The sequence below is a fragment of the Thalassophryne amazonica genome, chromosome 7, assembly GCF_902500255.1.
Source record: "Thalassophryne amazonica chromosome 7, fThaAma1.1, whole genome shotgun sequence".
NCBI classification, from domain to species: Eukaryota; Metazoa; Chordata; class Actinopteri; order Batrachoidiformes; family Batrachoididae; genus Thalassophryne; species Thalassophryne amazonica.
In genome coordinates, this window is record NC_047109.1 from 115,275,191 (window position 1) to 115,301,160 (window position 25,970).

General features: G+C 42.6%; 1 protein-coding gene across 1 annotated transcript in view; it reads right to left on the reverse strand.

Moving 5' to 3' along the window:
• The window catches only part of LOC117514799 (zinc finger protein 236-like), a 240,910-nt gene that overhangs the window by 188,927 nt on the left and 26,013 nt on the right, over nucleotides 1–25,970 (reverse strand). Inside the window, exons 5-6 of the mRNA XM_034175391.1 lie at nucleotides 24,459–24,589; nucleotides 21,118–21,290 (exon numbers count right to left, since the gene is read on the reverse strand). Coding sequence (XP_034031282.1) covers nucleotides 21,118–21,290; nucleotides 24,459–24,589 — 304 coding nt within the window. The remainder of the gene's footprint in view (nucleotides 1–21,117; nucleotides 21,291–24,458; nucleotides 24,590–25,970) is intronic.

Sequence of the window (25,970 nt, forward strand, 5' to 3'; positions counted from 1 at the left end):
CGCCACCGGTGCCAGTGAACAACACGGTGCCAGTGGAAATTGGGATACTGCTGGGCGAAGAAGACGACGAGGAGGAGAACGTGTCCAGAGACAGTGGGAAAAGAGGAAATCTACGTAGAAGGGTGGAAGTGAGAGTTGGGACTTTGAATGTTGGCAATATAACTGATAAAGGGAGACAGCTGGCTGATATGATGGAGAGGAGAAAGGTGGACATACTGTGTGTGCAAGAGACCAAGTGGAAGGGAAATAAGAGCAGGAGCATAGGTGGTGGGTTCAAGTAATTGTATCATGGTGAGGATAGGATGAGAAATTGTGTTGGATCATTTTAAAGGAAGAGTGTATCAGCCTTAACAAGTCCTCTCTTACAGGGTCATCAAAGAGGTCCCACGTAACACCGATTCTGTCCACCTTTCAATGGCTTCCCAATCCATTTCAGACTGTAATTAAAATTCTGGTGCTGACTTTTAGAGTTCTGCACGGTCAAATGCCACCTTACGACACTGAACTTTTACAGCCGTATGTTACAAGCAGGTCTCTGAGGTGTTGTGTCCAGGTCATGGCTGAAGAATGAGGGAGGCTTGCATTCAAGGTTGTGGCACCTAAACTGTGGAATGCACTGCCTTTGGACCTATGCTCTGTGGACTCTGTCGAAACTTTTAAAGTGAAGCTCAAGACTCATTTGTACAGGCTGGCTTTTACCAAGTTTTATGTTTCTGGTGACTATAATTTCTGTGTAATTTAATTCAATTTCTTTTTTTGTGTTTTAACTGTGAAGCACTTTCTGATTTTTATTTGGAAAAGTGCTATACAAATAAACTTTACTTACTATGTTAAGAGTGTGTTGGAGGTTAAGCTAGTGTCTGACAGGGTGATGAATGCAAAGTTGGAAATTGAAGGAGTGAGGATGAATATCATCAGTGCATATGCCCCACAAGTAGGTTGAGAGATGAAGGAGAAAGAAGATTTCTGGAGTGTGTTAGATGAGGTGGTGGAGAGTGAACCCAAGCATGAAAGAGTGGTGATAGGAGCGGACTTCAATGGACATGTTGGTGAAGGGAACAGAGGTGATGAGCAAGTAATGGGTCGATATGGTATCAAGGATAGGAATTTTGAAGTACAGATGGTAGTTGATTTTGCAAAAAGGGTGGAAATGGCTGTGATGAACACCTACTTTAAGAAAACTGAGGAGCACAGGAAGAATGGAGGAAGGTGCACACAGGTGGACTACATTCTGTGTAGGACAGGTGTGCCCACACTCGGTCCTCCTCGGTCTACCTTCCTGACACTCTTAGTTGTCTCCCTGCTCCAACAAATCAAATCAAATCAATTTTATTTATATAGCGCCAAATCACAACAAACAGTTGCCCCAAGGCACCTTATATTGTAAGGCAAGGCGGTACAATAATTACGGAAAAACCCCAACGGTCAAAATGACCCCCTGTGAGCAAGCACTTGGCAACAGTGGGAAGGAAAAACTCCCTTTTAACAGGAAGAAACCTCCAGCAGAACCAGGCTCAGGGAGGGGCAGTCTTCTGCTGAGACTGGTTGGGGCTGAGGGAGAGAACCAGGAAAAAGACATGCTGTGGAGGGGAGCAGAGATCAATCACTAATGATTAAATGCAGATTGGTGCATACAGAGCAAAAAGAGAAAGTCTCCCTGATCTGAATTGGGAGCTGGTTCCACAGGAGAGGAGCCTGAAAGCTGAAGGCTCTGCCTCCCATTCTACTCTTACAAACCCTAGGAACTACAAGTAAGCCTGCAGTCTGACTTGAATACAATGAAAGGCTCATTAAAAGCCTGCTAATGAGTCTTTCATTGGATTCAGGTGTGTTGGAACAGGGAGACAGCTAATTAAAAGTGTCAGGAAGGTAGATCTTGAGGACCGAACTTGGGCACCCCTGGTGTAGGAGATGCAAGGTAAAAGAAATTAGAGACTGTAAAGTGGTGGCAGGAGCGAATGTAGCTAGACAGCATGGGATGGTGGATTGTAGGACGACCTTAGAGGTGAAGAAGACAAGACTGAGACCTCAACAAAGATCAGATGGTGGAAGCTAAAGGAGGAAGACTGTTGTGTGAAATTCAGTGAGCAGGTGAGAGGCACTAGATGGACGGGAAGAAGTTGAATAGAAAGGAAGAAGAAAATGACTTGTACCAGCTGGCCAGACAATGGGACAGAGCTAGAAAAGATGTGCAGCTGGTTAGGGTGGTAAAAGATGCAGATGGTAATGTGCTGACAAATGAAGAGAGTGTTTTGAGAATGTAGAGGGAATATTTTGAGGACCTGATGAATGAAGAAAATGAGAGCGAAAAAAGGCTGGATGATGTGGAGAGAGTAAATCAGGAATTACAAGAGATTATTAAGGCTGAAGTGAGGGCAGCTATAAAGAGGATGAAGAGTGGAAAGGCAGTTGGTCCAGATGACATTCCAGTGAAGGCATGCAAAATGTCTAGGAGAGATAGCAGTGGAGTTGCTAACCAGATTGCTTAATAAAATCTTGGAAAGTGAGAGGATGCCTGAGGAGTGGAGACGAAGAGTGCTGGTTCCTATTTTTAAGAACAAAGATGATGTGCAGAGCTGCAGTAACTACAGAGGTATGAAGCTGATCAGCTACAGCATGAAGTTATGGGAAAGAGTAGTAGAAGCTAGGCTTAGAAAACAGGGGAAGATTGAGTACATGTGTGTGAATGAGAGGGAGCCAAAGTAATGGACAATGTGGTTGAGAGGAGAAGAAGAGAGTGCTGGCAGGGTGGAGTGGGTGGAGAAAGGTGGCAGGAGTGATTTGTGACTGAAGAATATCAGCAAGAGTGAAGGAGAACGTTTACAAGACAGTAGTGAGACCAGCTATGTTGGACAACTTAGGGATGGTGGCACTAACAAAAAGACAGGTGGCAAAGCTGAAGATGCAGAGATTCTCTTTGGGAGTGACAAGGATGGACAGGGGGAGGAGAGAAGCTTGAATTTTCGACTGGACTGGGTTGCTTGACGCAAGGACATTTCGCTTCAAATCGCAGAAGCTTCCTCAGCTAAAATTCTTGCTCTGGTAGTCTGACTTCTGCTTATGTTTATTCTTCTCTACAAGAGTCTAGACAGAAGTCAGACTACCAGAGCAAGAATATTAGCTGAGGAAGCTTCTGCGATTTGAAGCGAAACGTCCTCGCATCAAGCAACCTAGTCCAGTTGAAGATTCAAGCTTCTCTACTATGGAAACCAACTGGACAACTGAGAGCCTTCACAGAAAGGATGGACAGGATTAGGAATGAACATACCAGAGGGACAGCTCAGGTGGGACGGTTTGGAGACAAAGTCAGAGAGGAGAGACTGAGATGGTTTGGACGTGCAGAAGAGGGACTCGGGGTATATAAGGAAAAGGATGCTGAGGATGGAGCCACCAGGCAGGAGGAGAAGAGGGATGCCAAAGAGGAGGTTTATGGATGTGCTGAGGGAGGACATGCAGGTGGTTGGTGTGACAGAGGAAGATACAGAGGACAGGGTGAGATGGAGACGACTGATCTGCTGTGGTGCCCCCTAATGGGAGGATCCGAAAGAAGAAGAAAAAAGTTGTCTCCACAGAAGCATGTCATTATTCTTTATCAGAAGACAGTTGTGAAATACTAACGAGGCTATACCACAGAGCAACGTTCCTTCCCGTTTAATCATGAATTGCAAATCGGTATACGTAGTCGTTAAGGGCATCATTGACACCAGATTTGAAATCAGGATTCAATTTTTAACTTGTTTCAAAATTTCATCCCAATTCTTGAAACTGTTGATAGTGCATGGTAATGTCCATGTATTCATAGTCTTAATGGCTTCAATTGCATTTGAACATCAACTGCTTGTTGAACTGCTGAAGCTGGCTCACAGATCTGGCAACTTGTTTCCGACGGATTGTTTGTTGTTGTGACGCTATTCTGAACTTCACATGGTTGTATACGTTTCTTTTATTTCTGTTTAGCACTCTTCTGGTTATTAATTGTATCTACTCTGAACGTTATTTATCTACAGTCCTGTTGTAATTCGCTAGCAGTTAGCATTCGCTAGCAGTTCGCATTCGCAAGCATTTAGCTTTCGCTAGCTAGGTCGACTCCTCCCTTCCCACCCGTCGTCATTTTTATAGCTGGTTCTTTTTACCTGGTTAATACTTCTGTTAGTATTTCCAGTCGAACTTCTGTGAATTTTAAGTTATTATTTTACTCCTGTGTAAATCTTAGGAGCAGCTAGCATTTTTGCTAGTGGTTAGCTTGTGTTAGTGACTTTGGACCCTCATTTTCATTTTTTCATTTCTTTTTTTTTATATACTTCTGTTAGTTAACTGTTAGCGTAACTGTTGTGAACTTTAGCTTAGTACTTTACTCTTGTGTTAAACTTAGGAGTGGTATATATACGAGATTTATTAGAAAACTAACCGGCAGTGGATTTGAATCACGTGCGATTACACCAGACATGCTTGAACCCTCGTGCGTATGCATGAGTTTTTTCACGCGTGTCGGTGACGTCATCCGCCTGTGGGCAGGCTTTGAGTGAGCACTGGTCCAGCCCTCTCGGCTGAAATCCTTTGTCTGAGACACTGCTGGAGACGGCGCGCGTTGCTTTATCAAAATTTTTTCAGGACCTGTGAAGGATATCCGAGTGGACACTATTCAAGAAATTCAGCTGGTTCTCGGTGAAAAGTTTAACGGCTGATGAGAGGTTGTGGAGTTTCGTTCGCTTTAAGGACAGCTCACAAAGCGGATCGGCGCGGCGCGGTCGGAGGTGGCGTCCGTCTGGCTGTTTTGAGCTGAAAACATCCTAATTTAAGGCTCTGTTCACCCAGGTCGTCGTCAGAGAACAGAGAAGTTTCAGAAGAAGTCGGCATGAGGAGTTTATGCAGACATTCCACTGTTAAAGGAGATTTTGTAATGAAAGAACGTGCGGGCAAATTTGCCGAGTCGGTTCCGTGACGACGCCGCAAATCCGTCTGCGCCGCGACAGGAAAAACACCTCCGTGTTGAAAACCATTTGTAAAATTCAGGCGGCTTTTGATGGCTTTCAACAAGTGAGTATCTGAGAAATTGTTTAACAGCTGGGCATGTTCCAACTTGTCCGTTAAGGTTTCCAATGGAGGTGTTTTTCCTGTCCCGACCCCCCGCGGTCGGGTCCGGCCCGACATGCGAATCTGAAATTCTGGAAAAAGTGGTGTCACGGCAGCTCATAGACTATCTTACTGAGTATAATCTCTTTGAGCCACTGCAGTCTGCTTTTAGAAAATATCATTCCACAGAGACGGCTCTCACTAAAGTGGTGAATGATCTTCTGCTTACAATGGATTCGGACACCACTACGGTTCTGCTGCTGTTAGATCTCAGTGCTGCATTTGATACAGTGGATCATCATATTCTACTTGATAGGCTGGAAAATCATTTTGGGATTACTGGGAGTGCTCTTGCATGGCTGACGTCATACTTGACCAGTCGTTCTCACTGTGTTTTGTACAGTGACACTACATCTAACCTTAGTGACATGAAATTTGGGGCTCCGCAGGGATCTGTCTTAGGCCCCCTGCTTTTCTCCCTTTATATAGCACCTCTTGGGCATATATTGCGGCGTTTTGGGATTACCTTTCACTGCTATGCTGATGATACTCAGTTATATATGCCGATAACTGCTGGTAATCTTGTTCACATAAAATCCTTAGAAGATTGTCTTGCAGCAATGAGAAGTTGGATGTCTAGAAACTTCCTACTTTTAAACTCTGATAAGACTGAAATGATGGTTCTTGGTCCAGTGAGACATCTGCATCAATTTGACCAGTTAACACTCAGCCTAGGCTCGTGTGTCATACATCACACTGACAAAGTGAGGAACCTTGGGGTAATTTTTGATCCTTCGTTGTCCTTTGGCCTCCATATTAGAAATATTACTAGGACTGCTTTCTTCCACCTGTGAAATATAGCGAAGATTCATCCCATCCTGTCTATGGCTGATGCTGAGACCCTGATCCATGCATTTATCTCTTCTAGATTGGACTATGTTCTATTTTCTGGTTTACCGCAGTCTAGCATTAGGGCTCTCCAATTGGTTCAGAATGCTGCAGCCAGACTTTTGACACAAAGCAGAAAGTTTGACCACATTACACCTATTTTGGCGTCTCTTCACTGGCTTCCTGTCCCAGTGAAGTCAGATTTAAGGTTCTGCTACTAACCTATAAAATTATTCATGGACTGGCACCTCCCTACCTAGCTGACCTAATTAAACCTTACGTACCGGCCCGGGCTTTACGTTCTCAGGGTGCAGGACTACTTTGTGTCCCTAGGGTAAATAAGAAGTCTGCAGGTCACAGAGCTTTCTCTTATCGTGCCCCTGTTCTGTGGAATGGTCTCCCTGCGTCAATAAAACAATCAGATTCTGTGGAGATTTTCAAGTCCAGACTTAAGATGCACTTATTTTCCCTTTCATATGGCTAGCATACTGGTACAGTTTTGTTTTACGCTTTTTACTCTTTTAATTCATGTTATTAATAATTGGAGTGTGCCGTGGCCTCAACTTCACCTCAAATCTGGGTCTTTTAGTGAAGCTTAGGGCTAGCGGCCGGCGATCACCTTAGTATTTCTTCTGTTTTTGTTGTTGATTAATGCTGGCAAATTCTACAGTATTTTTTGTCTTTCTGATGCCTGATTCTGTTTTTTCTGTTTAAGGTGCAGCTCCATCCAGAGATGGGAGTTGTGTTTGTGTTGGCGACCCTCCTGTCCTGTGAACCAACAGTAATTCTTGTATATTCGTCCGTGAATTGTTCTATGAATTATTTCTGTAATTTATGTTTGTAGCATGGCCCAAGCAGAGGGTCACCCCTTTGAGTCTGGTCTGCTTGAGGTTTCTTCCTCAGAGGGAGTTTTTCCTTACCACTGTTGCTCTGGGGGTTGGTACGGTTAGACCTTACCTGTGTGAAGTGCCTTGAGGCAACTCTGTTGTGATTTGGCACTATATAAAGGAAAATAAATTGAATTGAATTGAAAATCTTTAAACGAGGTATTTATGGCTTGAAACTTGTTTGATCGTGCTCCATTGGGGTAAAAATTTGAAGCTGAAGCAGCATTTGTTGCAGTTTTTGTTCAAAGTTAAAAAGCTCAAACTCCTTTCTTTTGTTTTTGGGCGGATTGCCAAATCTGAACTTTATAAGCCAGCCGTTTTTGCATTTTCGCGATTGTAGTAGAATGGCACCCTGTGGAACAGCCCTGTCAATGGAGACATGCTAGCTTTCTGAAAAAGCATGAGAGAGATGTTAAGTAGTTTTTTGTACGTGCACAAAACAAATCATAGAATGAGGATCGTATGTACTCTGAAGGTCAAATTGCCCGACTGTTTTCCTCCAGAGGAATTTTTTCAGCCTGGGGAACATTGGCTGTTTCTTATCTCAACTCACAAAGACAATAAACTGCTTTTCACAGGACTGAAGCATGCTCCATTCCCTCCCCCCACCCGCCTCCTATCCCCCATCAACACTCCCCTCTCCGGTGCCTGCTAACGTCACTCCTTTCCCCTTTGGCAGGGGCGGTGCAGTTTTAGCTGCAGCCCACGTCCTTCCCCCCAAGCTGACAGCGGCACATCTCAGGGTTGCTGCGTGGCCTTCACCCATTTGCCTCAATTCGGATAACGGACTTCTTCAAACTTAGTGCACATAAACAATGTCAAATGTGTATGTGCTGTCTTTAATTCTGATGTGTGCCATTATTACGGTAAACAAGTAATAATTGTGGACTAATTGCTGTCTGAGGTAACTGGAGTATAAACATAATTTCTCTACTGTGAGATCAATAAAGTGTATCTCATCTCTGTTGTATTCAGCAAAACTCGCATGTACGTGGATACAGAATATTAGGTAATATGAATTTTACCTACTTTAAAAAAAAAAAGAAAAATCGGGCTGATTTTCTCACTTTTACACCAGGATGGAAACTGCCTGCTGCCTGCCCCCTCCACAAAAAAGAAGAAGAAAAAAAAAACCCCTCCAATGGTAGAGTCAGGATAAATGTACAAAGTGGATTGCTAACCATTCAACCTTTACTTTAAAGAACAACAGTACTCTGGAAAAACATTCATGTGGTATTTGATAATGGACATGGTATAAACAATAGTACATAAAAAAAACAACAACAAGACAACCATTGGACAACCATGAACGTATTCCTCAGCCAGCAGTGAAAGTGATCTTTTTATTTGAAGCCAACCAACTTAATGCTGATCTTGGTGTCGATGCACAAAAATATCTTTTCATTGCTGTGCTTTCCTTTGTCTTCATAAAAACACATTAGGGCTTAGCGACATGGTCCATTAACGGACATCTCTTGTGATGGAAATCACTGTGCTCGTTACAGTCAGCCCACCAAAATAATAACTGCACCAGTTCTGCCCGCAGCCACATTCTCAGTGCAGCAAACAATCGAGAGCGAATCCAACGCTCGTCAATCAAAATACTAATGGGTATTTAAAAAAAATAATAATAAAGCTTTCACCAGTGGCCATTGATGACAGCGATTACATAAATGTGTTCAGTTCTCTTCATGTCTCACCCACTGGTTGGCATTAAAAGGACGTGACGTGGGTGATGATGGGCTGTTAGGACCTGTGGCAGTGTGCTGGGACGGTCCTGAGAAGCTGCGATGCTGCTTGACAGCTTTGAACGGTTTAAAACTGTTAGTCAAGTTTCTTAGGGAATTCCATTGGAATTTTGTGTAGATGAGTCAGGATCTTGATTCCGGCAGCTAAATGTACATTTCCAGAGCCACACATGCCTACAAGACGAGACAAGTCCGGGCATGGATTCAACATCTTCAAGTCACTGATTATGTCCTGGACTTTATGTATATCAAATATTAAGAAACACAAACAGTTTCATACTGTATTGTAAATCTGTGTAAAAAGTCCCTTCAGCTGCTCCCTTGTTTGCACTCGGGGTCACCACACCAAATCCAAGGTGGATCTGCATGTTGAATTGGCACAGGTTTTACGCCGGATGCCCTTCCTGACGCAACTCCACATTACATGGAGAAATGTGGCAGGGGTGGGATTTGAACCCGGAGCCTTCTGAACTGAAACCAAGCGCATTAACCACTTGTCCACCACCCCCGCTTATATTGTAAATCTGTGTCAAGTCTCAAAAAATTAAGTGACCATGCTGGAAGGAGACAAGTGAGGGAACCCACAAAGACACCCAGGAGAGCTCTGAAAGGATTATTATACACTTCTCTGGATGTGAGTGAGAAATTGGGAATGGTGCAATATTTGCCTGCTGCAATCTCATTCACAGCATCCTGTCAGAATGGAGTAGAGAAGGAATGTCAAATAGGAAAGTAGATCGAGTATAGGCTCGGGTTTCCACATGTGCCTCCTGGCAAACATCAACTGAAATTTCCCTCTCTTTTTAAGAAAACCCTCCTCTACACCACTTCATCATGAAGCTGTATAACAGGTGATGCAACAGGCAAATGTTATACTGTGCACAATTTCTTCAACCTCTTGGTGGCTTCCCTCAATGGTCTTCTTACAGCATAGTCACTCAATTTTATGGCTTGTATTTGTTAGTGATTGATTTAGTGACTTGAGAATGTTCATGTATCCATCCCCTGACTTTTCTCAGGAAATCTGGTTGTAAAAGTGATGATTTTGTTGTCGTATTTCCAATAAACTACCCCTGTCAAAAGTTTTTGGAATGTGCTGCAGGCTTTATTATACAAGAACGGATGTATGTTAACAAATGAAAGTAAGTTGACCACACAAAATGTGAAATATCAGTTTCATACTGTCCACAATGAAATAGAAGTCAAAGTAAATTTAAGGATTGCTGTATTTTGTTTTTATTTGTATTTTTCATATCACCCCAAGTTTTTCTGATTTGGGGTTGTAGAATGTCATGGTCAAAATCATGTATGTTGGAACTGGGTTTAATTTAATTTCTACTGAAATCCAAGTTCTATAATGTCGGTTAATTTTTGTAACATATTTCAAAACTACAGCTCAGTTTAATAAAGAGAAAATATTTATCTAGGGGGGTGGGGGAAGGTTCCATAATGAATATTTTATACACCTATTTTATACACACTCCAACAGACTAACACAGTCTGCCGGAGAAATTACCAGAAGTTACCATTGACCTTTCTTGATGCACCTCACTGGGGTGTGCACGCTGACATCCGTAAGATATCTAGTAAATCACTTCAAAGGTTTTATTTGGTTACAAAAACAGCTTTTTTTAAATTAAAAGTGTTTATTTCTGACTAACGTTTACAAAACATATGAGAAACATTAGATTTATCCAGAAATAAGCCGTGTCGGATCATTTTCCACCATCTTGGTTTATTTTGTTCGAGCGAGCAGCCAGCAGTCTTTCTTTACACTGATTGGCTGTCGTCGTGTCCTTCCCAGCATCCCTCATGCAGCTTGCAGGAAGCCTCCATGTAAGCTATGACATCGCGACCAAATGTGGGCTATGTCGTGTGATCGCTTGAATTTCTCTCCTTCAGGGGTCAAAAGTTTAAATTGTTTCCAGACAGCAAGAGTTTTGATCATATTGTCAAAACCATATTATAAATCTATTATTTAAGTGCTAAGGAATAAAATTACAGTGGTGCAAAACAAAATAATTTTTATGACTTATATCTTTAAAAAAAGAAGTCGTGTAGCTTTAAATAAAAATAGAAAAAAGATGGGGAAAAACATGCCAGCTGCTGCTTTGATAAATTTCCAAATAATGAGAGGTGGCCAAATGAGGTGGAAATGTCACCTCTTAGCTGTTAAACAACACACAGAGCTGCAGTAAATATCACATCTGTGAGGAGATGATGAGTCATTCAGAATGTTGGCAGAAAAGAGGCACAGAAATTGGGCAGGAATTACTTCTAAACTGATAGAGTGCGGCTCAGGTGTTGAGCAGGCACTCCAACTGAATGATGAAAAGCCGTATTAGCATTTTAAATGTCTGCCTTCTTGACAGTGTTCGTGCATAACAAGATATCATTTCACAGTCCCGGTTCTGAGGACGATTTTTCAACTTTCTGCTCTCCTGTCGAGAAAATCTCTGCAGTCAAATACCATCAATTCACACTATTATCGTCATTATTTCCATTTGAAACCGACTGATTTTAGGAAGCTGATGTGATCTCACTCAGAGAATTCACCCATTCCGTACAGAAATAAAAATACATGATCATGTTGCACAGTCAAAAAAAAAAAAATTTATACTTCAAAAAGTGATACCATTTCATCAATCGAGTGAAGACATTTAATCTCCTGTTAATAAATACAAATTAATGTGCCCTTAAATAACTCACAAAGATGAATAAATATGTCTGAAAAAACAAAAGGTTTGAAACTTTGAAAGTTATAAAAATTCCACAGCGCCCAACACAAATGAAATTGCCATCAACAAAATTTAACTCAGAGGTTTATTCATTTATTTATTTATTTTTTCACTTTACCCAGATCTACCTTGGACCTGCTGTGGCGACTCTGATGGAAAACAAGGGAGCAGCCAAAAGGACTTGCAACATAAAACTAAATATCAGTGCTTAATACACAAATTTTTCTGGGGCACACTTTAGAAAATCTGACAAAAGCTGCTGATGCTGAACATCATTTCTGGAAATTGTTATTATTTAAGTTCACAGGAATTCTCCAGTAATGAAAGTTACCATATTTTTACAGAATATATGTTGTATTTGTTCTTGTTTTGTGGTTTTTACTTGTATGGCTGGATCTGTGGCATATATTTCAAAGTGACTGAAGGCCCTGTCACACCTTGACGATTTAGCCAGCGTATGCCAACCATATTAAAATACGCTGGCATAAGTCCAATAAGTTAAGGGTAAGTTTTTTACAAGTTAAGAGCAGGATGAAGCACATTGAAACATGCTGACGCTCGCTGATGTATGTCCTAATACGCTGAACTCCTCAAAAAATTTTGGGCATGCTGAAAATTTTCATCGAGTGCCAGCGTGTGACTCACACGTCTCACACATACGGGACATAAGTTGTAGGTAAGTTATGTGATTGCTGGCACACATTTCTTGTAATTTACTCGTAAGTCTAAATACGTCCATTAATGCTGGCCACTGATTGACTGAAAGCTGCGTCCTCTTGCTGATCGACTGTTTCATTCACACATGGAGTAAATCTGACTTGTTCATTTCAGTCCAGTTCACCATCACAGATGAACCTGAATCCACATAAAGCTCCTGATTTTTGAAAATGACATCTGAAAATACTTTAATTTGTGGCTGGAAACATAGCATTTCAAAGCAACTCCCTCTGTGGTTTTTCTGCTCCAGGTGCGTTTCTCAGAGGATGCCAGTATTGCGCTCTGATGATTTAAACTTTTAAAGCGCCAGCGCTATCGGTGTGATCATCAGACGACCTGATCGATCGATCAGGGTGATCACACCTGATTAATACGCTGTAACTCTTTAAAGCGCCAGTACTGTCGGTTATCAGATGACCTCATAGATCAGGTGTGGTCACACCTGATGAATGCGCTATTAAACACTTAAAGCGCCGCCGCTGTTGGTCAGAGGTGGGACGAAGTCACCATCAAGTCACTCTCAAATGATGAATCAGCAAGTCCGAGTCAAGTCTCAAGTCATAATGACCACCAATTGTTTGCAAGCTGACTTAAGACTTGCAGATTGATGACTTGAGAATGACCTCTGCTGTTGGTGATCACCACACCAACAGATCACACTTGATCGTGGTCGACTGGTGCTTTTAAAAGTGTCATCACAGAGTTTAATTATTCAGGTCTGTGATGACCTGATCAGCAATCAACAGCGTTTTAAACATTAAAAGTGACAGCAAAGAACCCGTTTGGTTAAAGGTTAAGGTGTAACAGCTGCATTAATTTATTAGATGTACGCCAGCGTGTGCTAGCATTTTAATACGGTCGGCATACGCAGGCTAAATCATCAAGGTGTGACAGGCCTTGAGATAAGAAATTTACTGCATTATTATCCACATCCAGAAGATGGCAATGTCTACATGTGTGACAACCATGGAGCTGTGTATAAGAACTAGAGAGCGCAGTCGCGCTGAGCCGTGTGCCGACAAGGAGGCGTGATCGCCATTTTGATTCCGGGCAAGTTAGTGATTTACGTGCATAGAAGTTCACTTAGTCTCGTCAAGATACAGGTGGAATATGCCGGAAAGCTGCGCATGTTAGCAAAGCCACAAACGGAGGAACAAGGGAGACAATATTTCCTTCCATAAGTAAGTGGTTTTGGTTCTTCTTGTCACTTTGTCTGTGATATTTGGATGATAAACAGCTGTATGTTTTCTGCTGTACCTGTGTCGCCCGATGACACGGACCATTAACTCTTCACTTATGTCGAGTTGATATTTTCCACTGCTAGACCAATGTCTAGTTAAAATACTTGTCGTTAGCTTTAGAAACATCTCAAAGATGATCAGTGGAAACAGGAGGCATCTGAGTTAAATTTTGAACTTCATGGCAAAGGCTGTGAATACTTATGTACGTGTGATTTTTATTATTATTATTATTTTTAATAAATTTGCAAAAATCTCAACAAGACATTTTTCACATCATCATTATGGGATATTGTGTGTATAATTTTGAGAAAAAAAAAGAATTTCATCCATTCTGGAATAAGGCTGTAACATAACAAAATGTGGAAAAGTGCAGCGTTGTTAATACTTTCTGGATGCACGGTATATTTATGATCACATTTCTCCAGTGTTTGTCTAATCCATTTTTAAAATGGATTCCACTCAGTGCTGTTACAGCATCCTCTGGCAGGGTGTTCCACGTATCCACCACTCTCATTCTAAATGAGAATTTCCTCATGTTCAGGCTGACCCTCTTTTAGATCATTTCTTGATGTGACCACTTCAAACAAACAAAACAAAATCTCCAATATCAGAGATTTCATTATTTTTGCATCCATGGTATTTAAGCAAGCTTGTGAATGATGATGGTGCATTCTGCAGAAAGACAACTGTGCACACAGAACGCATGCAGCTATGCATACCACCATTGCGCACACCTGTCTTTGATGTGCGCAAAGTTCAGAGTCTATGTGAGATGATGCACAGCTGTCTGCTGTGCGTAGCGGTAGAATGCAAAGTTGTGTGCACAGTTGTCTCATTGTTCCACCAGTAACACACACAGCAGAAAGTACACGCAGTGCATGTGTCATCCCACACATACTGCAAGATATACATGTGTTTGTAACACAATGAATGTAATTATCATGAGTTGCACCAAAATGTACTCTGGTCTACCTGTTATGTCGGAGACATTTTTTTTTTTTATTCTGTGCATGAGGGGGCAATGACCTGTGTACTACAGGAACAGCATTCTGTCAAGCACAATAAGTGAATGCCAAGGTTTCAAACTTGGAAAATATAGACGCAATCAGCACCCGCTAGGTTTCAATTTGACCTTGATAAATCATGTTGTGTGTGCAAACATCACTTATTTGCATGTTCTCTCCCAGAACTTTGTGCACTCGGGTGGACACACCCCAAATTGTAGATCCATAAAGGCAAACGCACTAAATGGACAATACGTGCTATGTTGCACATCTGACATACACGATCCATGCTCCGAATGTTAGGGCCCCTTCACACATAGTCCGAATGCGTACAAGTCCAGGGCAACCCACGGTGGTAGAGCTCGTATGAGCGCACCACGAAACATCGCGCCGACGGGCAGGTGTGCACGATGCCAGTGCGACGGTTCGTGCACGTGGGAACACAATCCCAGCAGCTGTGCAAGGTGGGTGGTAGAAAATAAAAAAAATAAAAATTACATACCATCCACAGGAATCAAACCCACACCTTCCAAAAGCTCTGATTTCCAGTCAGACACTTTACCACTGAGCTACCGCCGCTGTCCTAGAAAAGCTGTGGGAAACTGATATCAGAAAGGACATGGACGTATTTAAAAACACACACACACACACACACACCATATAAAAACACTGCATTTATCAAGTGGGCAATACAAATATGATCCGTCTGTTCCTCTGTAGATGACCCATGGTCATTGACATACAGTCATGAAATGACATGAATCAGAAGCAGTGTGCTCTGATCATGTCCACATCTACTGTCACGTGTCCACCTGGCGCACCGCAGGACTTACACCGCGTCACGTGGAACAGAGCTCACGTGGATGACGTGACAGTCAGATCAGCTGGTGCATGTTATATCTGATGGTCCGTTTCAACCTGGGGGCAGCCTGTCAACGTCGGGCAAGCGATATATATTTTTATATGTGTCCACGTGATGGCAGCAAGCAGACACACCTGCATCACAGTGGGCAGTTGTTAGTCCATGTCCGTCCAAACACAGTAGGTGTTGTCCAGAACGACAGATCTCCACGACTGCTTCTGTCAGCGGCCACACTTCCTGTCAGCTCAGCGCACACATCAAAAACACACTCGTGGGGAACTTAGATGAATTTCACTGCTGGCACGACAATGATTGTCTGCTGACTGTTGTTAATAGTAATAGACTGTGTTAATAGTACAAATTGTACAAAATTTTCTAAGTTCCAAATAAGCGGTGTTAGATGTTCGTGTGTGTCAGCTGGAATTTGGCCGGCACCTGCCGTGAAAGGAATTGATGGGCTCTCACAGCGCACACTCTGTCTTTCAGCCGCTGGTGTGCACAAATAGTTGTAGCAACAGGTGTACGAGGCAGCTACGATTTTACCTGTTTTGCACACGATTCCTGCTTCATGCGCACTTTATGCGCAAATCAACCACAAATTCACACTATGTGTAAAGGGGCCCTTAGTGACAGTATGCAAGTGTATTTGTGAGTGCAATGGTGATTGCATATGGTTTTACCCACAAAAAACTTTAGTAAATCTGGCCCTTAGTGTGGTAAATTTGTGCACTTTTAACTCCAGACTGAAGCGGTCTGTGCATACGACGAATTCATCTGTTTCTTGGCAACAAGAAGCAATTTACCTTTGAGTTCTTTTTGCCTCGCACAAAACATCAATTAGCCCATTAGCTTCTGCTTTCTAGTGCAGCAGTAATGCACCTATTAAATTCATTTGTGTCCTGAGTGAAAAGATCACCTCCAAAAACATAGAAAAACAGAGCCACGGTTGTAATTAGGCAGAATTCTCTTTTATTAGCAAATGTAATTACACTCAACAAAAATATAAATGCAACACTTTTGGTTTTGCTCCCATTTTGTATGAGATGAACTCAAAGATCTAAAACTTTTTCCACATACACAATATCACCATTTCCCTCAAATATTGTTCACAAACCAGTCTAAATCTGTGATAGTGAGCACTTCTCCTTTGCTGAGATAATCCATCCCACCTCACAGGTGTGCCATATCAAGATGCTGATTAGACACCATGATTAGTGCACAGGTGTGCCTTAGACTGTCCACAATAAAAGGCCACTCTGAAAGGTGCAGTTTTGTTTTATTGGGGGGGGATACCAGTCAGTATCTGGTGTGACCACCATTTGCCTCATGCAGTGCAACACATCTCCTTCGCATAGAGTTGATCAGGTTGTCAATTGTGGCCTGTGGAATGTTGGTCCACTCCTCTTCAATGGCTGTGCGAAGTTGCTGGATATTGGCAGGAACTGGTACACGCTGTCGTATACGCCGGTCCAGAGCATCCCAAACATGCTCAATGGGTGACATGTCCGGTGAGTATGCGGGCCATGCAAGAACTGGGACATTTTCAGCTTCCAAGAATTGTGTACAGATCCTTGCAACATGGGGCCATGCATTATCCTGCTGCAACATGAGGTGATGTTCTTGGATATATGGCACAACAATGGGCCTCAGGATCTCGTCAAGGTATCTCTGTGCATTCAAAATGCCATCAATAAAATGCACCTGTGTTCTTCGTCCATAACAGACGCCTGCCCATACCATAACCCCACCATGGGCCACTCGATCCACAACATTGACATCAGAAAACCGCTCACCCACACGACGCCACACACGCTGTCTACCATCTGCCCTGAACAGTGTGAACCAGGATTCATCCATGAAGAGAACACCTCTCCAATGTGCCAAATGCCAGCGAATGTGAGCATTTGCCCACTCAAGTCGGTTACGACGACGAACTGGAGTCAGGTCGAGACCCCGATGAGGACGACGAGCATGCAGATGAGCTTCCCTGAGACGGTTTCTGACAGTTTGTGCAGAAATTCTTTGGTTATGCAAACCGATTGTTTCAGCAGCTGTCCGAATGGCTGGTCTCAGACAATCTTGGAGGTGAACATGCTGGATGTGGAGGTCCTGGGCTGGTGTGGTTACACGTGGTCTGCGGTTGTGAGGCTGGTTGGATGTACTGCCAAATTCTCTGAAACGCCTTTGGAGATGGCTTATGGTAGAGAAATGAACATTCAATACACGAGCAACAGCTCTGGTTGACATTCCTGCTGTCAGCATGCCAACTGCACGCTCCCTCAAATCTTGCGACATCTGTGGCATTGTGCTGTGTGATAAAACTGCACCTTTCAGAGTGGCCTTTTATTGTGGGCAGTCTAAGGCACACCTGTGCACTAATCATGGTGTCTAATCAGCATCTTGATATGGCACACCTGTGAGGTGGGATGGATTATCTCAGCAAAGGAGAAGTGCTCACTATCACAGATTTAGACTGGTTTGTGAACAATATTTGAGGGAAATGGTGATATTGTGTATGTGGAAAAAGTTTTAGATCTTTGAGTTCATCTCATACAAAATGGGAGCAAAACCAAAAGTGTTGCGTTTATATTTTTGTTGAGTATATGTCTCCAAGCCCAGGTAATTGCCAAGGAGGTGAATATTAACAATTTTGCTGGCGTGCCTTCTTGCTGCATGAAGAGGTAATAAATGTGACCTATTTGGGTTTTTTTTTTCATCTTTCAAGATTCAAAATTCTTTATTTGTGCATAAGCCAAACAGTCCAGGCACGAGGAATTCTTGTGTGGGGCTCTCTTGGAGTCTATTCATTGTAAGAGGAAAGAAAACACAGAGGAAGGCTCTTAATGCACTATACAAAAAGAAAGAAAAGAAGAAATATTAATAAAGTAGAAAATAGCTAAAGAAATGATAACAATAATCTGAATAATAATAATAATAATAATCGGAATAATAATAATACATAAGATAACGTCAAAGGGAAAAAGTTATGTGGGGGATTTTGCACGGGGGGACTCTTTGACAGATGCGACGAATACACAGGTGCGATATTTTGCCCATTTTGGTATTTAAAAAGTTCACATAAATAAATAAATGCATAATAAATACATAAATAATATATTCAAATAAATTACAAAAAAAAAGAAATCGCTAAATGTCCTTCTGGAAGGTTCTCCTCTCTCCACATTGGGTTCTTGGTTCCCTGAGTTTTTCTGTTTCCTGTTTCTTCAGCTTTGTAAAACTTTGCAAAAATCTTGTAACTGTTAGAATGGCCTAAGCAGTGGGTCACCCCTCTGAGTCTGGCCTGCTTGAGGTTTCTTCCTCATTATCAGTTTTTCCTTATCACTGTTGCCTGTGGGCTTGCTCTCTGAGTTGGTAAGGTTAGACCTTACTCGTGTAAAGTGCCTTGAGGCAACTCTGTTGTCATTTAAATGCGCTATATAAAATGAAATAAATTTCAATTAAATACATTTTTAAAATAAATAAAATCAATCTTGAAATTGATTCCAAAACCAACAGGAAGTCAATGCAGACTTAATATATTTATTTTAATTTGTTTAATTTAAAAAAAAAAATGTGTATTGCTCCCCTGGGGGAAATTTTTGTACATTTAAAACATAAATGTATTAATTTCATCCACTTTCAGAGCAAAATAAATGAGTGGTGGACTGCCACTGCGTGGAAATGTCTCATCCCTGCGGCCACTAGGTACGAATCCCAGATTCAAGGTGACAGTACGGTTCAAATCACAATCAAACAAACGTCCAGTTTTATTTATGCAGCACATTTCATACAGATAAAATGTAACAACACAAAATGCTTTCACAATTAAAAAACAAATGAATGCAAATAGCACCAGAGAACCCACACAACCATCCTTGAGAGGGTTCTGGAGGGTTCAGAAGCCAAAAGCAACTCTGATAAATGGATTATGAGAAAGGTCTTTTAAGGGCTTTATAAACCAATAAAAGGATCTAGAGACTTTTAAACAGGTGAAAAGTGAGCTCTCCTTCTGGTCATCAGAAAGAAAGAAAAAAAACTTAAAAATGATGGAATAACGGCAGTACAGCATTCACTGGAGCACATGGAACATTTTTATTTATTTATTTATTTATTTTTACATAAAAGTGCAACAAAATCAAACTTTTGATGCATTCAAGATCTTCTTCAGGAGACTAAAAATGTTCAGTGTGTTCCAGTGAGTGTCCTTCGCAGTTTACATTCATCTTGCCTCTGAGAAGCACCGGACATTCTGACAATGCTGAAGCCTGGAAGAACATCCCTTTTGCATGGAATAACAGCTGTTGAAAACTTACAGTGTTGCAGACCTTGGGTTGGTATAGGTAAAATTTTATTCCACCCCAGTAAGCGTGTCTGTTTGTAAAATTGGACTTTGCAAGAAATAAACTGGGACAGGCTTGGAAACAGGCCAAGCCTGGTAAGTCAAACCTGTTTCCAGTGTACGTTGGCCCCCGCCAGGGCTGCCCTTTGTCACCGGTTCTGTTCATTACCTTTATGGACAGAATTTCTAGGCACAGCCAGGGTGTAGAGGGGGGTCCGGTTTGGGAAACGCAGAATCTCATCTCTGCTGTTTGCGGACGATGTGGTTCTGTTGGCTTCATCAAATCAGGACCTTCAGCATGCGCTGGGCGGTTTGCAGCCGAGTGTGAAGCGTCCGGGATGAAAATCAGCACCTCCACATCCGAGGCCATGGTTCTCGACCGGAAAAAGGCGCCTTGCCCTCTTCAGGTCGGTGGAGTGTCCTTGCCTCAAGTGGAGAAGTTTAAGTATCTCGGGGTCTTGTTCACAAGCGAGGGACGGATGGAGCGTGAGATCGACAGACGGATCGGTGTCTGCCTGTTTGCATAAAGTGCGGACAGGCGTCTGCAGTGATGCGGTCGCTGTATCGGACCGTAGTGGTGAAGAGAGAGCTGAGCAGGGGGGCAAAGCTCTCGATTTACTGATCGATCTACGTTCCGACCCTCACCTATGGTCATGAGATTTGGCTCATGACCGAAAAAACGAGATCGCGAGTACAAGCGGCCGAGATGAGTTTCCTCCGCAGGGTGGCTGGGCGCTCCCTTAGAGATAGGGTGAGGAGCTCGGTCACTCGGAAGGAGCTCAGAGTCGAGCCGCTGCTCCTCCACATTGAAAGGAGCCAGTTGAGGTTTCTCGGGCATCTTTTCCAGATGCCCCCTGGACACCTCGCTGGAGAGGTGTTCCGGGGATGTCCCATCGGGAGGAGGCCTCGGGGAAACTGGAGGGACTACGCCTCTTGGCTGGCTTGTGAATGCCTCGGGGTTCCCCCGGAGGAGCTGGGGGAGGTGTGTGTGGATCGGGAGGTCTGGGCGGCTTTGCTTGAGCTGCTGCCCCCACGACCCGACTCCAGATAAAGCGGAAGAAAATGGATCAATGGATGGATAAACTGGGACAACATAACTCCTTAAAAATCCATAAAGGTCTCTGGCATTTAAGCCCATAGTACAGACGTATCAAACACATTACACCTTGAAAAAATGTTTTCTGAACCATAAAACTGAAAAGGATAAAATCAAAATTCAATTTTCTTACTTTTCATGGGGACTTTGACTGCAGTTCATTCAAAATAAATAAATAAATAAATAAAAAAATCAATAAATCCATCTGGGTGATATTTTTTCCAAACAGTCTTCACACTTTGGCCATGAATGTGATTGTGCAGGTGTTTTTATAATTCAAGTAGTTTAACCATTTTTACTGTCAAAGTTTGACCAGAGTTTCACATTCACATTTTTATGTCTTTGGGGAAGAAAAACAAGGATCCTGCACATGCAGCTGAACACTGACACGGCTGTACAGTCACACTGTCTCACTGCAAGCATCAGCAAGTTGACTTTAAAGGTGTAACAGCCACATGGTTTCTTTGAAAGAGGTGCAGTTGTTTGAGGGCGGAACTTTAAAACCTCAGGGTCTTGGTTCTTACCTCGGAGTGAACTCTCTGAACGTGAGAGTGCAGGTTCCCCTTCTGAGAGAAGGAAGCAGGGCAGAACATGCAGACGTGAGGTTTCTCCCCCGTGTGGCGCACCATATGAGTCTGCAGCACCACCTTCTGGTTGAAAGCTTTGCCGCAGTGTGTGCATTTAAAGGGCCTCTCACCTGAACAAGGACATGATGTTATTAATTAGGCAAAGGTCAAAAAATTACCAAAGGGATAAATCACATTTCAATAATTTCAGACTTTTATGTCGGGATTGGAATCTAACTAAACAGTGACTGTATTTATTAAAAAGAAGAAGATTATTGTTTTTACGCAGAATGAATGCTGATGGCTTCTTTAAGTTGCAGTCACTAATTTTATACACTTACTAAAGACATATTAAGGTATTTTTAATACGGGTGATGACAGTATTCAGTATCTGGACCCATAGGTGAAACCTTTATTTACTGAAAATTAACCTCTTTCATAACATAACATATGTTCTACAGGGGTGCCAAAATCATCATGACACCAGGGTAACGGATCATGTAGGGGATTGCCTGTTGGCGTGAAGTACAGTGGGGACCTTGTGTGCCTCATGGCCGCTACGGTAACCATGAAGGCCCAACAGCAACTCTGAGCATGAGACAGCTAACAGGGCTCTGGTGAAACAAGAAGTCCTCAACGGCAGATCAGGCGGAGGAGGTGATGTCTTGTAAACCCAACGGTTGTGAAGGTGAATGAAGGCAGCAGCAGGTCCTCAGACCCTGATCGTCTGGGATTTCCCCACTCATCAGATGAGGATAAGGATCTGTCAAGGACTGTGTGTTTATTGGCTCACAACATTCCCACATGAAACAAACCCACACACAGGCATCTCTGGATCAACCCTGGGTGTAGATACTCATCCGGGAATCACTCAAGAGCCAAGCTTCCTCACCATTGAGGGACTGCCAGAACAACAATATGGCCTAAGCAATTGGTTGCACTCCTGAGTCTGGTCTGCTTGAGGTTTGTTCCTGAAATTACGCCTGGGGGAGTTCTTCCTGACCACTGTTGTCTACGTTGCCTAAGGTTTGAGGTTACCCTTGTGCAGTGCCTTGGGGCAACTCATGCTGTAATTTGGTGCCATAAAAATAAATTGAACTGAATGGGAAGACTTCATTAATAAAAGCCACCTGTATGTGTGAGAAAAAGCGTCTACAGCTGTTATGATTTTAAAAAAATTATATCCAGCTATTCTGATACTAAATTAATAACTGTAAAGAATTCATCAAGGTAAAATGTTGAAGTTTGGTCACATAACTGAGTTTTGTATTGTTTGGTGCAACCAGCAAACTAAAGGGGATGTTTGGTTTTTAGAAAACAGAAATGACATTATTTTCTAATGGACATTATCTCCTGACATTTTACAGACTAAACAATGAATTGTAACAATAACTGACAGTCTAATTGAGAACTACTCATCCATTCAGCCAAACCAAATAAACATGTTGACAGCATATGAATATGTGGGCGGAACCTCTGGCAACACTAAGCAGACCGAATGCAGCAACAGACGAACAGCCAACGTTAAACAGCATATTTAAATTCTGCCCACACAACATCTCTTTGGGAAAGCTGAGTGATGAGTCGTACTGATGTATGCCGGCCCTCACACACAGCAGGTACTGGGTACTAAACCAACCTGGATTCAGTAAATCTGCCTGCACCTACATTTAAGACACATTAAACCTGAAATAAAGTGCTACATGGAGAATGTCTAACTGCACACAGCAGGTTCAGCTTTTATCATAAATTAAAGCTGGTGGGATCACATTCCCAAATGTGTTCTGAGTCCTGACTGAGAAGTTTTAAAAGTTTTAAGATGTTCACACAAGTGAAGCTTTCATATGCTGAAGATGTTTACGGTGCCTCACAATGCACGTGATACTGGTCATTTGACAAGAGGTCATTTCATCAGGACACAAGAATCCTCCAAAGAGACTTGGCACCAAAGACATCCAAGTCATCACCTCAAGTCACAGGTGAACGTCTGAGTCTCACAACCACAGGAAACACCAGCATCATTCTCCTGAAAAGGTATCTGCATCACCAAACACCGCTGTCCACCAACCTCATAACTCCATCAGATCTTCACAGGCATCGATCGGCCTCAAAGCGTAAGGGCCAAAAGATATCAAAGTCACTGCAGAGATGAGTGAATGTCTTGGCAGGTTTGACACCTTCACTGCAAAGAGATAAACTTCTAATGGCCTTCTAAAGTCCATGAAGTCACTGAAAGGTTGGATGCTTGTCTTGATCCAGGACAATCAAAAAAACCCAGACAGTCCTCACTCAACTCCTCAAGTGCTGCAATCAGGCTATCCAATAACTGCACAAAGATCACAGCATTATCCACAAAGTCAAGGTCAGTCAACCTTTTGTTCCAATCCATGCAAGCTTAGGACTGCAATAAAGTCAACACGTTACAACTTACAGCCCAAAAGTCTAAGCCTTGATGATGTAATGACAGTTCTGATGTTTGTATTGTTCACAGTAACTCCTCAAAATGAGTTACTACCCCAAGCGGAGGAGTTCAAGTTTCTCTGGGTCTTCTTGATGAGTGGGGGGTTAGATGGAGTGTTAGATCAACAAACAGGTTGGCGCTACACTAGAGGTCCTGCGGATGCTCTGACCAGAACATCATGGTGAAGAAAGAGCTGAACAAGAAGGTGAGGGTCTTGATTTACCAGTCAGTTTACACTCCTGTCCTCGTGTATGGTCACAAACTCTAAGTAATAACCAAAAGAACAAGGCCATGGATATAAGCAATGTAAGTGAGGTTCCTCTGTCGGGTATTTGGGTTTACACTCGGGGACAGGGTGAGAAGCTCGAGTATCCAGGGGGGACTGAGTAGAGCCGCTGCTTCTTCACACTTAAAGGAGCCAGCTGAGGTCTTTCAGAAATCCTGGTCATCTCCCTAGGGAGCTCTCGCAAGCACGTCCAACTGGGAGAAGATGCCGGGGAAGACCCTAGGACATGCTGGAGGGGTTATATTTCCCAGCTGGCTGTGTTGGGAACACCTCGGAATCCGTCTGGAGCAGTTAGAGGACTTGCTTGGTCTGCTACCCGGATAAGTGGCAGAAAATAAAGGAAAATGGTGAAAAATGATGAACTCTTCAAAACAAAGTGAGGAAACACAATTTCCAAAAATGGCACAACACAAGACGCAGAGGAATGCTGACATCACTACCAAATCCTGCAGGCTGCAGCAGGCTTCACATGGCCTCTGAAAGGATTTTCTCCTGTCGGCACAAACAAAAATGTGCGTAATCGGTGTAGAACATGTCCGGACATCTGCTCACCTGTGTGTATTCGTATGTGCCGAACCAGCTGGCTGGGTTTCTTGAACGCCTTTCCACAGTGATGGCAGCTGTTGGTGAAGCCGCTGCGATCGATGTTTTTCTTGTAGTTTCTGGAACTAGAAGTAACCGCTCTGTGGGATGAGTAAAAAAACAACAAAAAAATCAATTCAGCTACAAATAAAAGCTATATTGGCAAAAAGTGAACCACACAGGATCATCACAGCAGTGCAAAATTGGATTTTTTTCCCCCATTGGTGAACCAAACCTTGTTAGATTTACTTCATATCTTAAACGTGTTGTAGGTGGATTTTTTTTTTTTTAAATAAAGTAAACCTGAGATCTCGTCAGATACTCAAATGTTTATGTTCATCAGTTTCAAAGTTATACAAAAATGTTAAATGTGAAATAAAATGCCGGTGTCAACAGTGGACCATCTGAAAATTAAAAGCAAAATGAACAAAACCTAAACACTGCACTGAGGGCCGAATTTAAAAATAAACCTGACTGTGTGAAGCGCTTTGAGGCAACTCTGTTGTGATTTGGCGCTATATAAATGAAAATAAATTTAAATTGCCTGTGTGTTTGGGGTCATTGTCATGGTGGAAGACCCAGCCATGACCCATCTTCAATGCTCTTACTGAGTGAAGGAGGTTGTTTGCCAAAATCTCATGATACATGACCCCAATCATCCTCCCTTCAATACGGTGCAGTCGTCCTGTTCCCTTTGCAGGAAAGCACCCCCAAAAATGAGGTTTCCACCCCCATGCTTCACCGTTGGGACAGTGTTCTTGGGGTTGTTCTCATCCTTCAAACACAGCGAATGGAGTTGATACCAAAAGTTCTATTTTGGTCTCATCTGATCACATGACCTTCTCCCATGCCTCCTCTGGATCATCCAGATGGTCACTGGTGAACTTCAAACGGGCCTGGACATGTGCAGGACATGTGGACATGTGCGTGAGCAGGGGGACCTTGCTGCCCTGCACGATTTTAAACCATGACAGCATCATGTGTTACTAATGTAATCTTTTTGACTGTGGTCCCAGCTCTCTTCAGGTCATTGACCAGGTCCTCTTGTGTAGTTCTGAGCTTTCTCAGAATCATCCTTACCCCACAAGATGAGATCTTGCATGGAATCCCAGGCCGAGGGAGATTGACAGTCATCTTGTGTTTCTTCCACTTTCTAATAAATAATCATAACAGTTGTTGTCTTCTACCAAGCTGCTTGCCTGTTGTCCTGTAGTCCATCCCAGCCTTGTGCAGGTCTACAGTTTTGTCCCTGGTGTCCTTAAACATGGTGGACAGGTTGGAGTGTGGTTGATTGAGTGTGTGAACAGGTGTCTTTTATACAGGTAACAAGTTCAAACAGGTGCAATTAATACAGGTAAAGAGTGCAGAATAAGAGGGCTTCTTAAAGAAAAATTAACAGGTCTGTGTGAGACAGAATTCTTGCTGGTTGGTAGGTGTTCAAATACTTATTTCATGCAATAAAATGCATATTCATTATTTAAA